The sequence below is a fragment of the Pterocles gutturalis genome, unplaced genomic scaffold, assembly GCF_000699245.1.
Source record: "Pterocles gutturalis isolate BGI_N339 unplaced genomic scaffold, ASM69924v1 scaffold50091, whole genome shotgun sequence".
NCBI lineage: Eukaryota > Metazoa > Chordata > Aves > Pterocliformes > Pteroclidae > Pterocles > Pterocles gutturalis.
The window spans coordinates 1-16129 of NW_010104858.1; the positions used below are offsets into that span (position 1 = coordinate 1).

Genomic DNA, 16129 nt, shown 5'->3' on the forward strand with positions numbered 1-16129 from the left:
GCCGTAGGAGCGAAAAAAACCCCAATTTTCTTTCTTTTTTAAATAAAAATTATTTTCTTTTTCTTTTCATTTTTTATCAGAAGGGCAAAGAGGCCCCTGTGCTGCCTCTGAGCAGCTGGGCCCTGTCTCAGGGCCGCCCTGGGCCTGGGACCTGCCTTTGGAGCAAAAAATCCCCTTTTATTGCTTTTTTTTTTTCTTAAATAAATATTTTTCCTTTCATTTTTTGCATATCAAAAGGGCAGGGAGGCTCCTGTCCTCCCCCCTCACCCCATATCCAGGCACTGTCAGTTTAGAGGTTGTCACCAAGCCTGTGTCTTCATCCTGAAGTAAAAAAAAAAATCCCTTTTTTCTCTCGTATTTTGGTGACAAATTCATTTGAGCTGCTGGTTCCTGTTTTCTTTTTCTGATCAAGCACCATGCTTTAGCACAGGGAGCGGTAACTCACCCCCCTGACGTGCAGGAAGACCCTCAGGGCTCCTCTCCCCGTCATATTTCTGGTGGAAAAACCAACCCTGGGCGAGAGGGACTCACCCTGGGGTGGCTGATGTCAACCTTGGCTCCAGTTTCCATCCTGGGTTGTAAATTTTCTCCCATTTCCCATCAGCAGAGCTATTACGGAGCAGAGATGCAGGGACAGAAAGTTACCCCTTTTCTCCATGTCATCATTACAGCTTTTAAAAAGTGGTATTTGTTTTAAAATTCTTGAAATGGAGTTGATCTCGCTAAATTCATCTCGTTTGCCTTCACATGTGGGTTTTCGTTGTGCAATATTTGCAGCAGGCAATCAATCTGGAAGCGTTGATGGTTTTCCTGGCTGTCAGTAAAACGTAGGTCTGGCAGCCTTTGGATTACTCTGATTTTGTGTTTTTCCTTGCTTGTAGTTGAGCAGTTTACACCTGAAGGAGGAAAAAACCAAACCAGATGCCAATGGTGAGTTGTAGCTGCTCAAATGGTCTTTGAAAGGCAGTGATGTTTCCGTTGGGTTTGGAGCACTGCTGCCAAATTGCTGATTAGTTAAGAATTTCCAGAAAAGGGAAACATAAAGCTAAGATCAAACACCAGCATACAGTAAATATCTGTCTCTCGCGCTTGTTCTGCTTTTTAAAATCATGTTTTGCTGTATCCAAGGAGCTGTGCGGGCACAATCTGTTTGTGTGGTTGATAAACTTCAATTTGTACAGACCAAGCCGTAGCTCCCCTTTCTTCTGTGCACCGATTGAGCAGGGATGTTCTCGTCAGGAAAATGAGCTGTTTTGTAGCTTTCCCCACAATATTCAAAGCCTACAACTCTCACCTGACCTCACACCTGCCCCACAACCATCTGTTTTGATGTAGGTGCTGTGGTCAAGGCAGATGACAACGTGGAGAAGACGGAGGATGAGGAGAAGGGTAAGTGTCTTCTTGAAAAAAAGCTTTGGCAAGGAAAGTTGAAAAGAAATTAATTTCCTATATGCTTAAAGTCAGTCTGCCTTATGTCTCAGGATGGATGATCTTGTATCCCTGCCCCAAGGACTAAATTGTAAGACATGTCCTTCCTCCATGATACTTTTTTGGGTCCTGTAAAAACTTGGGAGACTCCTGGATTAGAGTGGAGAAACATAAGGGGATAGCAGTGTCCCCAAAGGCAGGACTGCTTACAGGAGCAGTTGGATAACCTGGAGCTGGAATTGCTGTAGCAACCAACATGTTGCGTTTTGGAAATGTTAAGAGGTGGGTGACGGCTCTAAATCCTTCAGAAGGTGGCTTTAGAAAACAGATTTATGAGCAAAACCCCCAAGTGCAGCAGTTCAGCCTTCCGTTTGGATCTCACTTACCCTCAGCCCTTGCTGCATTTCAGCCCTGGAATCTTTCAAAGTCCCGTTTGTCCTCAAATTTTCCTTAAAAATATAAAAAAAAAACCCTAAAAGTTGACTGCTCACATGTCAGATAACAGTGAGGCTTTAAGAGGCTTTTAACGCCATCCCACCCTCCAATTAGATGCTAAGCTATAAGATCTTAATAAGCAGAGTTCTGTATCTGTTAAGGTCCTGTGCCGGATTCGGTTTTTCTTCCTGGATGTTAAATATGAATCTCGGATATTTTCATCAATGTCTCATTCAGGAAGTTTGGGCTCTTGGATGACGTTGCTCTGAAATAGAGAATTTCGGTATTTGGATGCATCTTGCCCTTTTTAACTGGCTGAGTAACGCAGCGTTTCAGTGGGAGTGACACCCGAAACAGACTGTGATTTATTTTTTTCTCCTTTTCCAACAGAGGACAGAGCCGCCCAGTCCTTGCTGAACAAGCTCATCCGCAGTAACTTGGTGGACACGACAAATCAAGTGGAGGTGCTGCAGAGGGATCCCACATCGCCTCTCTACTCCGTGAAGTCTTTTGAGGAGCTGCGACTGTAAGTGTCTGTCGATTCAGAGCTGCTAAAGGGCAGCGCTGGGATGAGCCAGAGAATTCTCTGCCTTGAGCTGTTAAAACCTGTGAACAGTAATATTAATTTTTCAGCATATTGTTTGGCTCGCTCAGTCATAAGAATCCTCGTTCTTGAGAGCGGTGTTGACTCACTTCTGGTGAGACTGCAAGAGCAGATGCGAGTTTGGAGCCCATCAGATAGTTGGAGCCTCCCCTGCGTAGGAGATATCGCTTCAAAGCGCCTGGGTTTCTGTTTCAAGTTACTGCAAACTTGTCATTAATAAATTAGCATATCATTAATTGTATTATTTAAATACAAGGAGAGTTATTTTATCTTGGTGCCTGGTGAGGGCTTCCATCTGAAACACGCTCATTTTAATTCCTGCTCTGTGCAGAGTTAGCACTGCTCTCTATAATCAGCTCTAGCAACACAATTCTGAATTTTAATGTGTGGGTTTTGGTTTTCAAAACATGTGGAGCTCACGTGTGATAAGCTGGAGGAGGTGAACTGGGGAGGGAGGGCTGTCCTTCCACGGCCACTGTCCCCCCAGGGTTCTGGGAATTGCAGAGCGAGCCCTTTTCTGCGTCGGAGGTGGCGTTATTCCACCGGTTCTCCAGCGGACGCGGGGAAGCTTGGAGCAGGTGTTCCTGCAGCTCGGCGGTGTTTTGGAAAACACAAGATTTGTTTTATTGGCAGGAGTAATGAACACAACCATCTTCTGCTCGTGCTCCCTGGCGGTTTGTTGTGAAGGTCTAGCAGCAGCAGGGAATGGTGCAAAGGGAAAAGCTTATCTTTTCTCTGCCAGTGATACTGGATTTACGTCCTGGAGAGACTTACCAGCGTTAGTATTTTCTGACCCTTCCTGCTCAATACCTTTACCAGTGGAGCTTTCAAGCAATGATAGCTGTATTTAAGGCATGATAGATTTTTTTTTTTTTTTTTTTAATTTGCAAAAGAGGCTGTCCTGTTGGGATTGGTGTTGGTTATAGTGATGATTTTGGGTTTGTTACTGCTTTGCAAGCTCCATGGCACGATCGGAGCCGATAAGACTTCTCCCCATGAAATGTCAGGACGTTAATGTTAGTGGTTGAATGTCTACAAAAAAAAAAGCTGAGGTCCTGTAGTGCCTGTTCAACTAATTCCCATCTTTCAACAGCCAAACAATCCGAGTGAGTTAATGATGGGGGCAGGCAGACTAATTGAGTCTTCCTTTTGTTGTGACTTGGTGTATCCTTGGCAACTGTTGCGGAGTTTGCCTTTGTACGTCCTCGCTTCAGAGCAGCACAAGGTTACGTTTTCAAAGAGCTTTTGTTCCAGCCATCGTCTGAAAGTAATATACGATTTTTAAAATGCATGTTGTGCTGAATGGGAAGTTCTTAACAGCGGGAAACGCTGGGCAGGAAAACTGTCACCTGCTTTGAAAGGAAAGCACCACTGACAGCTCTTCAGTGAGCCTTCCAAGGGCATCGACTGAGAGTTCACTAGCACCATAACCTGAATTTAGGTTGTTCTTGGAGCTCCTTGTCTACACGAGTGTCTGCTGAGCCTAGAAAGCTCCCTCAAGAAAAAAAATTGGTGGGCATTTGAGGACTGGTGGTGTCAGCACACACCTTGGTTCAAGTGGTGGGTTACAGCTGTGGATCACCGGGTGTGCTCGCTGACCTTTGTCAGCCCTTTACCAGTTCTGAGCGTTCTGGTGTTATGTCAGTATGTGTTACAGAATCCATCACGATTTACTGAAGTCCTGGCAGTGGTTTCGTGACATTACACTTTGTTCCTCGTGCTGAGGTCGTTTGGTCCCATATTTGAGTCTTCAAGGAGTGATAATTTTGGCGCCGAGATCCTGAGGAAAAGGGATTGGCCTCAAGGGCAGGATTAATGCTCTCTGCTCCGGGATTCCCAGGATTGTCTGAAAAGCTGCTTTAGAACGAGAAGCCCAGTGCAGCCTTAGAGCTGTGACACACGGTTTTCCACGTAGCTGCGAAAGGCAGGCGTGCAGGCTTGACATAATATATCGAGGGGTTTTTGCAAAGTGTCCTTTCCAGACTTTCTGCTGTCACTTGTGGCTTCCAGGCACTGATCGCTGTCACTTCACCGATGCGATTACAGTGGGCATGCAGAAAGGAGCAGCTCTAGGTCTGGCTGCAAGGTTTTTTCTCACCTTTTTGTCCACAAATGAAAACCAAATGTACTTTAAAAGCTCATGGTATAAAACCTCTGTTTTCAGGAAACCGCAGCTCCTGCAAGGCGTCTACGCCATGGGCTTCAACAGACCATCCAAGATACAGGAGAACGCCCTGCCCATGATGCTTGCTGAAATTGACACTCCCTTTCTGTATAGGAAGGATTTGAAAGATTCAGCATCCTGTTACTGAACTTGGGATGGGAGGAAGATGCTGGGGAAGCTGTCTGTGCTGTGGTGAAAGGGTTCCCATGCCACAGCGCTTCTGTGGTCCCCACCTGTGGGACAGCAGACCTGGATTTGTCCTTTTCCTGGCCTGGTACTGAACACACATTGCTGTGCTGTTCAGCCTGATTTTCCTAGTTGTTTTTCCTAGAGAAAGAACAAGGCTGCTATGAACATAGCTCCAGAAATCCTGGGTGGGTGGGCGTAGCTGAGATGCTGCGTTGCCTGCGTGGCGGGTTTTCCTCTCCGCACCCCTGAGCTGAAAAGTATAAAGCATTAAGACACTAGAGGGAGATGTGGAAAATGGAAAAGTACTGCCAGATAATTGCTGTTTTCCTTCCAAATCTCTGTAATCTAGAGGTCACTTGTGCTGAAAGAGAGAATTGGGAGAGGGCAGAAATTAATTTCTGGTCAAGCTAGGCACCAGTCCAGAGCAGTGATAAATCTAAAAGGTATTAAAATGCCACTCGATGCCTTTTGTTTATTGTTCAACCCCACAAATATGTTGTCCGGGTGGTTCATCTCCTTGAGCTCACATCTGCTGTGTGTTCTGCAGCCCCCAGAACTTGATCGCACAATCTCAGTCCGGTACTGGCAAGACGGCTGCCTTTGTCCTGGCCATGCTCAGTCGCGTTGAACCTGGGAACAAGTATCCACAGGTAATTTTTCTGTGACGTTTTTGGGGTTTAGTGGTGGTGCAGTGCCACCTAGTGAAGCGGCTGGGCTTCTGTTGAGAGCATCGATAGGAAATTCATAGACTGATGAACCCACATCTGTGATGCTGTTTCTGTAAACTGCTTAGCAGGGGAATAGATTTGGGGATCTGTCAAAATCCCTTTAAGGCAAAAAATGTGGATTTTGCTCACAATTTGTACCTGCCAGTCCTTCCTTTGCATCAACCAGGATGTCACTGTGAGGAGTTAAACCAGGGGGATGTCATTCTGGGAGAAAATAAATCGGAGAAAAATTGCAGGCTGAAGGGGATTAAGCAAGTGGAATTTGTGATGGAGGAGATGATATCTGTGACAGTAGAGCAGACAATGCCCACAAAGAGGCTTTTTAAACCCAATTTCCTTTTGAGGTAGTTGAGCAGTTTTACCAAGGCTTGGGTTCCTTCCTAAAAAAAAAAATATCTCTTAGTCTAACTGTGGGTGTTATGGACAGCAGTGACAAGGAGAATATATGTCCCCCAGCAGAGAATCTGCACTTTGGGGAGCAGAATTGAACACAGAAAGCCACTAGTTAGGTGACTGGATCACATCAACTCATTTCCCTAGTTCCAGGATGCAGAACTGACGGGTTTTCAGAAACTATTCAGCTGCTCTCGTGTTCGTCTTCAGGAAAACTTCAGTAAGGATTTTAAAAAACAAGCGTGATAGCGTTGCTCAGGACATTGGTCACCTCCAATGCGTTATCCTTCTGTCCCTGCAGTGTCTGTGCCTTTCCCCAACGTACGAGCTGGCGCTTCAAACGGGAAAAGTGATTGAACAGATGGGAAAGTTTTATCCGGAGCTGAAACTTGCGTACGCTGTCCGAGGCAATAAATGTGAGTAAGGTGAAACGCTACCTCCAGACTCTAAATGACAAAATTGTTTTTCTTGGGTGCAAGAAATGAACAACAGAGCAGTTGGGTGGTGAAACTGGCTGGTTCAGAGAGGGGCATAGCTGTCTGCGCAGCCATCTTACAAAGTCTTCCTTTCTGTCTTGGCAGTGGAGAGAGGTCAGAAGATCTCGGAGCAGATTGTAATCGGCACACCCGGCACTGTGCTGGACTGGTGTTCCAAACTGAAATTCATAGATCCCAAGAAAATCAAAGTGTTTGTCTTGGATGAGGCTGACGTGATGATCGCAACCCAGGGCCATCAAGACCAGAGCATCCGCATTCAGAGGTAAGGACTCGGCGTACGTTGCCCGAGGTGATTTTTGTTTCTGTCCATTATAGCTATTTTGTAACGTAGGGACAGCAGGGCTGGATTCTTGACTGGTGTTTTCACCGATAAAGCACCAAGATTAAAGTGGTATATTTAGCTCTAATCCAGATGGTTAATAAAGGCAGAATGTCAGGGGATGACAAGCAGTTTCATTTTCTTACTGAATAAAAAGCCTGTCTCTGGAACAGGGTTTATTCATTTTTAAGAATGCAACTCTGGATGCCATGGCCCACGAGGGAACGATCGGGTGTTGGTAAGATTAGCATTAGTCTTTCCAGCGACTGAACTAACTGGTTCCAAGGTTATTGTTCTGCTTTCCCCACGGCATTAATCCCAGCAGGATATCAGAGGGGCAACAGTGTTGCGTGGGAGCCCTGCCCATTTTACTCTCTCTTGCAGAATGCTCCCCCGGGACTGCCAGATGCTTCTGTTCTCGGCCACTTTTGAGGATTCCGTGTGGAAATTTGCTCAAAAAGTTGTTCCTGACCCAAACATTATCAAACTGAAGCGAGAGGAGGAGACGCTGGACACTATTAAGCAGTATTACGTTCTGTGCAATAACCGAGACGAGAAGTTCCAGGCGCTCTGTAATATCTACGGCGCTATCACCATTGCCCAGGCCATGATCTTCTGCCACGTGAGTCCTTTCGGGGAACATTCGTCCCAACGACCCCATTAGTGTCTGCGAGTGCTGGAAACCTGTCCAGGCAGCTTTGCAGAAAGAAATTTCAATGAATTGCCCTTTTCTTTGGCTTTTCTGGCTCCCTCTTTGAAATCTTGAGAGCCAGGATAGTACGAGCAAGTTTGTTTCTCTGGGTTTGTCCATCCAGGAGAGCACAACAGTCATTTTTATTCTTGAAGCCCTCTGAAGCAAAGATTAGAGTAATGCACAGTTCTCCAAAACAAAGTATTACTTGGAACTAGTGAAAGAAGGAAAAAAAAGAGAGGTTGGAAAATGGATGAAAATAGGGCAGGATGAGGGATGGGGAAGTCGTGTAGTTCTGCAGCCGATCCTTCACTTTTCCTGGGACTCTGTTTCCCTCAGGGGACTGGTGACATAATTCTGGGGTCCCCCTGGGAATCCTACTGAGAGTTTTTTTTTTCCTGGGAGCCACCGTAACTTGTAGAAAAAACCCAGCGCTGACAGCACCAGAGCAGCCGCGCAAAGCTAGCTCAGACGAGATAAAACCTGTGTGTGGAGTCTGCTGCGGGGGTCTGCCTTTATGCTGTCTCGAGATATAATAATGTAATCGGAGCTTGAAAAACCAGTGAAATTGGAAACTGTTGGAATTCAAGACTGCATAGAGCCTCTGTGGGATTTCACAACTACATTCAGCTCAAACCTTGACATTTTCCAAGCTGAGTCGTTTTGTTTACTTGACAGTGCTTGTGAGCTTTTAGTGTGCGTATGTAATCCCTCAAAGTGAAAACAGCACAAAGAAAACACGTACTTTTCTTTAAAAAGAGTTCCTTTGGTGGCAGACGCACGCTTTCCTATTTCTGATACGAGAGCTGGGAGCGCAGTTGGTGGTGGAGCCGGGGGTGGGCACAGCACTTAGGAGCTGTTTCCTTTTGAGAGACAAAAACTGAGCAGCCGCAGAGCTTCCAGATGATCCCAGAGAGTTATTTCCCACTTTACAGCGTTAAAACTTCCTCCTAAAGACAGGCCTGGCTTTGTGTTTCAGACTCGGAAGACGGCGGGCTGGCTGGCGGCGGAGCTCTCGAAGGAAGGCCATCAGGTGGCATTGCTCAGCGGGGAAATGATGGTGGAGCAGAGAGCGGCGGTGATCGAGCGCTTCCGAGAGGGCAAAGAAAAGGTGCTGGTGACCACTAACGTCTGTGCCAGAGGTAGGATGTGGCAAAGCTGTGCCAGGGAGGGGCAGAGCAGTGGTTCCTAAGATAAAGTCACCTTGCAGAAACAATTCGTACCCTCAAACGTTCCAGTCTGGAGAAATTAGGGTTCTTAAAGGAATTCCTGGGTTTTTGGGCTGCTGGCTGTGCCTGTGCACATAAAGACGCCTGTGGGCAAATGCAGGATTCCTTGTGGGCTTCCTGCAGTTTGAAATGAAAGTCCACCCTGGGACAATTCTGTTCTTCTGGCGCCGCCAAGCCTGGCTTGTGCTGCTGACCCCAAGTGTTTAAAATAAACATGGTCCGAAATACGGAAATGTGAAAAGTCCTGAACTCCAGGAGGAATTTATGGTGCAATTTGACATCCTGGAACGGTTAAGACAACATAGTGCTTGGAAAAAAACAAAAAGCTTTTACAGAGAGGAGGAAAGAGTTTCCAAAATATGTCAGTGCTGGTTAAAGCTGAGCAGCTCCGACTGTTTTTCTGTTTAGCCATGTCTGTGGTGTCACAGCTCGAGAGTTTTTATTCCAAAGTACCCCATAAGTGCGGAAAAGATCCATTGCAGAGGTTGAGACCGGCTGTCCCTGCTATAAGATGGTTTTTGGTGGAGTCACGGCATCTGATGCTTTCTTTTTATCAGGGATCGATGTTGAGCAAGTCTCTGTTGTTATCAATTTTGATCTTCCTGTGGATAAAGATGGAAATCCAGATAACGAGACGTATCTGCACCGGATTGGACGTACGGGTCGCTTTGGGAAGCGAGGACTGGCTATTAACATGGTGGACAGCAAGCACAGCATGAATATCCTCAACAGAATCCAGGAACATTTCAGTACGTACCCTCAGACCTCCTCCTTTCTCTAAAATGAGATGTTATTTCTGCAGAATTGTATTTATTGAGCCTTAAACCGGCCGCAGAAGAGCACACTGGCTGCGTTTTGTGTAACGTCACTTAAGATTGTGATAGGAGCAGAAATAAATCAAGTTGTCTGTGTGCTGGCTACCTGAATAGTCCTTCAAATGAATGTTCCAGAGATGGGTAACATTCGGGTACCCCGATGGGCCTTTGATAAAAGAGGAAAGTTTTGGGTTGTAGTTTTAAGACCTGGCTGAACGTTTCCTGGATAAACGTGAGCTCCTCAAGAGCAGCTAAAGAAAGCAGCTTTCTCTGCTCTGTGTTCCCAAATCTGACTTATTTCTCTTATTTTCCCAGACAAAAAGATAAACAAATTGGATACTGACGACTTGGATGAAATAGAGAAGATAACAAACTGAAGTACAGCTGCTGGAACTGGTGTGTACCCTGCTGTGGAAGCTCTCCCACTACAATTGGATCAGCGTTCAGATTGGCACGCCTCTCAGCTAGTCCCGAAAAGGACTCTTTATGATATGAGTATACAAAAATTACCTCATTTTAAAAATTGTAGTTGGACTTCAAAAATTGTGCAACTATGGGGAAGAGGAGGAAATGTTTACAGAAGCTTTTAACATTTCTTAGTTTAGCCTTAAAAAAAAAAACGGGAAGATCTTATGAATTCTAAGAAATACACTTGCCAAAAAAAATAGGCAATATGTAATTATCTAAAACAAATTGAAAAAAAAAGAAAAAAACTTTATTGCCTTTAGTTGGAATAAAGTTCAGCATTAGCCTGATCAGTTAAAATTCAACAGTTAAATATATAATGGACATAAGGAAAAAAAATTAAAAACCCCAAACAAGGCAGCTGGTTTTTGGCTAAAAACTCAACTTGTACAGAATAGGATGTTTTTTGGCGCTCCCCTGCGTTCTTTTAAGACTCATTTCTGGCTTCCTGATGGATTTGCCCTGCTTTTCCTTCCATAAATCGTCCTGAGGATGTCTCCGGTAGCTCATACTCGCAAACACAGGTGCCGTGTTGCTTTTGCTGGGCAGTATTTTCTTTTGAATTTGTCCTTGGTTTGTTAGAATGGCCACTAGACGTAAAGCGGTGCGGTGGTGACAGTGCTTAAGTACGTACTCTAGAAATTCATCTGAAGCGTTTTAACCTCACCAAGGTGCAGGTGGGTGGGGTGGGGAGAGAGGGGCAGTGTGAAGGGAACTGTACTAATTAATTTACTGAATAAATTCACCTCCGTAAAACGCTAATGACTGTTGGAGTGGGGGACGGTCACCTTTAGGCAGGTGGTGCCGGTTCTAAGATGCTGCTGTGAAGCTCTGCGTGAATAACGTACAGAACTGCTGGGCTTCACCCACCAGTAAAACAGGAATAAAAGAAAAATAAAAATCATGATAGCTTCTATCGACCAAAAAAAAAAAAAAAACAAACCCCAACCTTCTAAATTTACCCAATTAGGGGATGTTTCAGTACCAGAGTTTTGAGTTCAGTTGCTCAGCCCCATTGCAGCCGGGAAGCGCTCCACTTTCATTGTGCTCGTACAGGTCAGCCGTCCCTCGCCCCGGGTGATCCTCGCTGGAGAAGGAAAGAGTTGCAAATTCTGCGCTCGGGCTTTTAGTTCGGTTGGGACCATTCTCACGCGCACAACTGAAAGCCTGTGGGTTGTTCCCCCCAGCCCGCTTCCCAGGAGAAGGAGGCTCCTGAACCAGAACTTAGGGTGCACAGCTCCTTTTTGGGGAAAATGGGACATCGCGTGAGCAGCCCTTGGCCTGCTACTGGGTGCAGGAATCACTTCAAAACACACATGTATAAATTGTAAATTTAACTAGGAATTTTTCTTTGCAATTTTGGCCATCATATTCTGTTCAAAGACAGGAACATGGATCCTTTTACCAAGTAAAAAAAGGCTCATTTAAAATGTACCTAAAATTTTAGGAAATCGTGCACCCTTTTATCAATTTGTATAAAGGCTTTAGTGAAGAAAAAAAAAAAAAACAAAATTAAAACTTTTTGTATTCTGGGGTGTATCTATTTTTATTCTGTTGGAACCTATTTAAAGTGGCAGGTGAGTGAGTGCTTGCGTGTCGAGTGGAAGACTTGTTTCGATCACCTTTCATAGTACAGCTGAATGACCTCGTGACAGCAGAGTCTTGGGTTGAATTGTCGTGAAAGCTGCTGCTGGTCCTGTGTGCTGTTTCTAATGTACTTTTAATTGGAATAAAGAACACCTACTGAACGATGCCTCCGCTGATTTCTTGCTTGAATACTTTGTTTAAAAGCCTTGGGTAAAGACGTTCGCAGACCAGAGTTTTCCATTTATGACCTTCTCGAAGCATCCTGGGACAGACTGAACTTCACCTGATCTAAGGCTGAAATTCTTTTTAAGAATAATTCTTTAGTTTTTAAATTATTTTTAAGAATTTCCCCAAGGAAGCTTGTTCAGCAATACCACCCAGTAAAGGAGGTCAGATAAATTCCTCCCCTGTAGTACTTCTTGTGCCAAGGAGGCAGAGTTGCTAACGCCTCCCCTGCGTCCCCACGAGACTTTTGAAGGAAAGAGGAGAAGGGGGGGAGAAGAGAGAGGGGCCTTTTCTCTGCACTGCACTCGCCTAGATCAAGCCGTGACGGGGTTTTTAGAAAAGGAAATAATTCAAATGCACATCTTCGGAGATGCTGTAGCCTGGGGGAGTGTGTTAGAGAACTGGACTCATTCAGTTTTCTCTTATATTCAGGAGGAATGTCCCTCAGTGTGCAAAGTGCTGTCCCCTGTGAGCCAACTTTCTCTTATTTTTCCGTCCTGGCTTAAAGCATCAGCCCCTGTATGCTCCCAAACCTGTGCGGGGGTCACTGGTTGTTGGCACTCGCTGATCCGAAGGGCTTCCTTCTTTGCTGCAATCTCGTATTTAGTACAGGACGGAGACACAAACTCTGGGAAGAGACGTGTGAGGTGGTGTGGATGGCAACTGACCATCCCCGAGGTGTTTGCCATCAGTTGACGGCATTTCTCGTGTACGGGGAGATGCGATCGTTACACCTCCAGTTCACATAAATCATTTTAAATTCACGTTTCAGCCTGCAAGGTTTTATTGACCGTATTACCACGCAGTACGAAAACACTCGGGAACTCAGCAATAACACAGTGAACAAAGAATTGGAAGAAAAGAATTAACCGCTTAACACTGGCTGAAACACCAAATGCTCCTGTTCCTCACAGTGACAGACTGCTCCCCGCTGAGGCTGATTCAAAGCACCCATGGGGTTTGATAGCCGCGCTTCCCAGCAGGATTCCTGCCGTGCAGTTTACCTCAAAATACTAAACCCAGCTCAGCGGTGAGGCAAGCTGTCTTATTTTTTGAGTAGATTGAATTATTGCCTTTGAACTGTGACAATTTCCATTAGGAACCTGGAAGATTTTATTTTTTTTTTTTAGCACAAGCACGTTGTATTTATCTCAAACCTGCCCGGTTACCCTACCAGCCTTTTTAATGATGGGTTAGTGATAGATGATCTCCTGCCTGAGCCAATTCCTCTGTCAAATACAATTAATTTTTTTTTTTAATTCTCACAGCAGCGCTTTCTTTCTTGGACTAATGTCTTTCGGTGTAAAGGCACTCAATGGAATTATTTTGTAACATCCCATCTGAACTACTGTTCTTACCTACGGATCACACGAGTTGAACAGGAAAAGGAAAACTAAGCAGAAAATCCTGCTGTTCACCAGTACAGCCAAAATAAGAACTATTTGTTCTTAAACAGACCATGTCGTCACACTCTTAAAAGCTGCACGGAGGTTATCCAGGAGCTGAGCCCCCACAGCTTATCCCCATCGGTCTGGCAACGTAACACTGCACAAAACCCATCGATGTGGGGTTGCTGTTCTTTCCAGGTGGTCTGGGGTCTGATCTCCTTCTCAGTCACTCTCGAGATACTTAGGATGATGGTAACCTACCAAAGATGCTCCCCCAGAATAAACCAGTTCCCTTCCTGCCTCCCCAAAGGGATGCCTCTGGGAAGTGGCGCCTTCCTGAGAGAGAGAAAAGGAGGAGGGGAGAGGTCTCGGAAACTTCAGTCTTCAAAGAAGAATATCGGTTATTTCAAAAAAAACCAAAAAAGCCAAAGGTTTGTGGCGCTCAGGAAGCAATTTGTGATGGCACACATGAAACAAAAGATGCTTTTATGTAGCAGGTGTATACACCTGAAATACTATTTCAAAAAATCTGCTTCAAGGGGAATTTTTGGAAGATGGCAAGATGAAGAAGGAGGCCCAGGAGGCATCAGGTTTTTTGGAAGAAGTAACACATCCCACTCAGCAGAACGACCCGTGGCAGCATCTCTGTGCGCCTAAAGATCCGTGTCGTGCTGCTCGATGCACAGCACGGATTTGTGGAGGATCCCACATTCCTGGAGGGACCTCGTGAGGTCAGAGAAGCTCCTTCGGGGCACCTCCATCGTTTCAACGCTGCAGCATCTGTATTGGGCCGACATTTTCTGTTCTGCCACAGCAAGGACCGTCTGGAGACTGTCAGTGGGCTTGAAATGATGTTCAAATCTTTGACCAGAGGGAGATCGAATAGCGAGCAGCAAGCATGACGCTTCTTTAGGTGGCTCTTCCAAACTTAAAGTCGATGTCAGAGCAATCTCTTGCCTCATTTTCCTTCCTGGCTCCTCCAGAGGATGTTGCACATGTGAGCTCTTGTCTCCGGGGATGTCGCTTTCTGACAATATGCTGGTGGATCCTTTTTCTCCAGAAAGAGTTTTGATTTTCTGAGCCTCCCCTTGCCCCTCACTCACTTTCAGCCGCTCAATCTGTTCAGCCGCCGTTTCCCCAGTGCCGCTGCCTCCTCCTTTCCGGCCAATGGAGGGGAGCACCCTGTACTTGTTCAGGGAAGAGCAGCTCCTCGAAGGCACCTGCTGCAGGAGCTCGGGGATTTCCGCAGGAGACACCTGGCCGGCTGGGAATGCTGGTTTCGTGGACGATGCTCTCCGGCTGGTCGCTAATTTGTGAGGAGCTGCTGGTGGCGGGGAAGGTGGCACTTGGCAAGGACAGGATTCCACGCTCTGATTGAAGCTCGGCCTCGTGCGTCCCTTGGCAGATTTTGGCCTGGTGACGTGCATGTCGGCAGCGTTTGTCCACGAGAAAGTGGCTGCTGGGCTTGGAAAGAGACAGCGGTGAGATGGTGCTGAGTTCAGAAGTGCCGCTGTGGCCATTGCTTCTCGAGGCACCTGCGGGCGGTGGAGCAGAGGGAAAAGTTACAGGAATTGGTCAGAAAGCTTCTAGAGAACTTTTTCTCCCTACAGCTCCCCCGTTTGTGCTGCGTGTCAGACAATAATAGCAAAAAATCTGGTGTCATGCTGTACGGGCAGGCGGCAAGCCCACGGTTCGGCACCGGCTGAGGCAGGCAGCGGGATACGGGTATTTATAGGAGCTGACTTTGGCAGGGATTGTTTAAAGCTGACCCAGGGCATCAGGAAATTGTGCCCTTCCCATCTGAAATAAAAGTTTTTGATGGAAAGAACAGAAACATTTTTTCTGAAGCTAGAAACTCAGTGAAATCGGGAGCTGAGTAACCTTCAAAGCACAGATCTGGCCTTTTTGCTCTTCCTGCAGCGACAGATTAAGTTCCCACTGCAGACTTTTGGGTAAGACTAACTACACTTTGCTTTTTAAAAATTTCTGAGGACCTCTGGGATTGAGTAAGTCTGATTCAATACAGGGAAACCTGCTCTGACTTCTTCAGTGACCAAAAGCTGCTCAACAGAGCTTGACATTAACCTCCATCTAAGATGAAACCACGTTCTGATGTGTGTTCCCCAGCTTAGGCTGCGCTCAGACACTCCTGCTTTACCGGGACAAAGCGGTCCAAAAGCCCAGACAATGGGGTCACAGCCTCACAACAACATTTCGGAGAAGTTTAACAGGGTCACACACCTCCTCCTCCTTTTCTGTGGTTTGTGTAGCGGGATTTCTTAAGGAGGAAAAAAAAAAAAAGCCAACTCTGATCGCTTGGCAATTCTCCAGTCCGATAAAGTCGCACTCGCCTACTGCTCATCACCCCAAAACCACCAAAGAAAAGGGAACAGCCACCACACTGGTTCCACAGCCTTTTGCCCGTGTTATTTCATGCTTGGTTTCTCCTCCAGTGCTGTGAAATGCAAACACTCAGCACAGCAGAGGCAAAATCCCAGCACAGAGGCGTGCCCCGACCGGCTCCAGTACGGAGCTGCTGGGAGACAGAGCGATCCGTCCCTCTGTGCGCCTCGAGCGGAGCCACGGACGGGGACACGGCGCCCACAGGACTCGTCAGAGCTTCCTGGGAGCGGGTGGGAGCGAGGGGGGTGTGTGCCTTCCACTCACTGCCTCTAACAAATCAACTCCAAGGCAACGCGCTGTAGTGCGACATCCTCGGAAGAGGAGCGGCCGAGCGCATCGCAGCACTTATCAGAGATCATTAGTTATAAATCCAGTTTGATGAATAAAAATCCCAAAGCAACCAACCTGCTAGGAGCCACAGCAGGACCCTCCTGAGCGAGGCTCTGCACCGCTTCGGCACGGCAGACGTTAGAGGATTGCCATCAGGTGCTGTTTTAAACATGACACATGTTAGGCTCAGGTGCCTGGGCGAGGGGTTGGGATGGGGAACCGCCATCCGGGAGGGCTGT

At 46.4% G+C, this 16129-nt stretch overlaps 2 protein-coding genes across 3 annotated transcripts; one reads left to right on the plus strand and one right to left on the minus strand.

The window, feature by feature from the left end:
- The first annotated feature begins 887 nt into the window (after nucleotides 1-887).
- LOC104458870 (ATP-dependent RNA helicase DDX19A) lies at nucleotides 888-10291 on the plus strand. Of its 2 annotated transcripts, XM_010087180.1 has the most exons (11): nucleotides 888-930; nucleotides 1336-1389; nucleotides 2254-2389; nucleotides 4632-4739; nucleotides 5368-5470; nucleotides 6243-6357; nucleotides 6523-6700; nucleotides 7142-7379; nucleotides 8428-8590; nucleotides 9235-9426; nucleotides 9808-10291. In XM_010087180.1, the coding sequence occupies exons 4-11, from the start codon at nucleotides 4663-4665 to the stop codon at nucleotides 9867-9869; spliced, it is 1128 nt and encodes a 375-aa protein (XP_010085482.1). In that variant the 5' UTR covers nucleotides 888-930; nucleotides 1336-1389; nucleotides 2254-2389; nucleotides 4632-4662; the 3' UTR covers nucleotides 9870-10291. The 2 variants fall into 2 exon arrangements, with proteins under 2 accessions (XP_010085482.1, XP_010085483.1); XM_010087181.1 differs by lacking the exons at nucleotides 888-930; nucleotides 1336-1389 and having other exon boundaries at nucleotides 2259-2389; nucleotides 4632-4721; nucleotides 5365-5470.
- Nucleotides 10292-13810: 3519 nt separating this feature from the next.
- On the minus strand, nucleotides 13811-14677 carry UBXN10 (UBX domain protein 10). Its single transcript, XM_010087182.1, has one exon. The coding sequence runs from the start codon at nucleotides 14675-14677 to the stop codon at nucleotides 13811-13813; it is 867 nt and encodes a 288-aa protein (XP_010085484.1).
- Between the last annotated feature and the right edge of the window lie 1452 nt (nucleotides 14678-16129).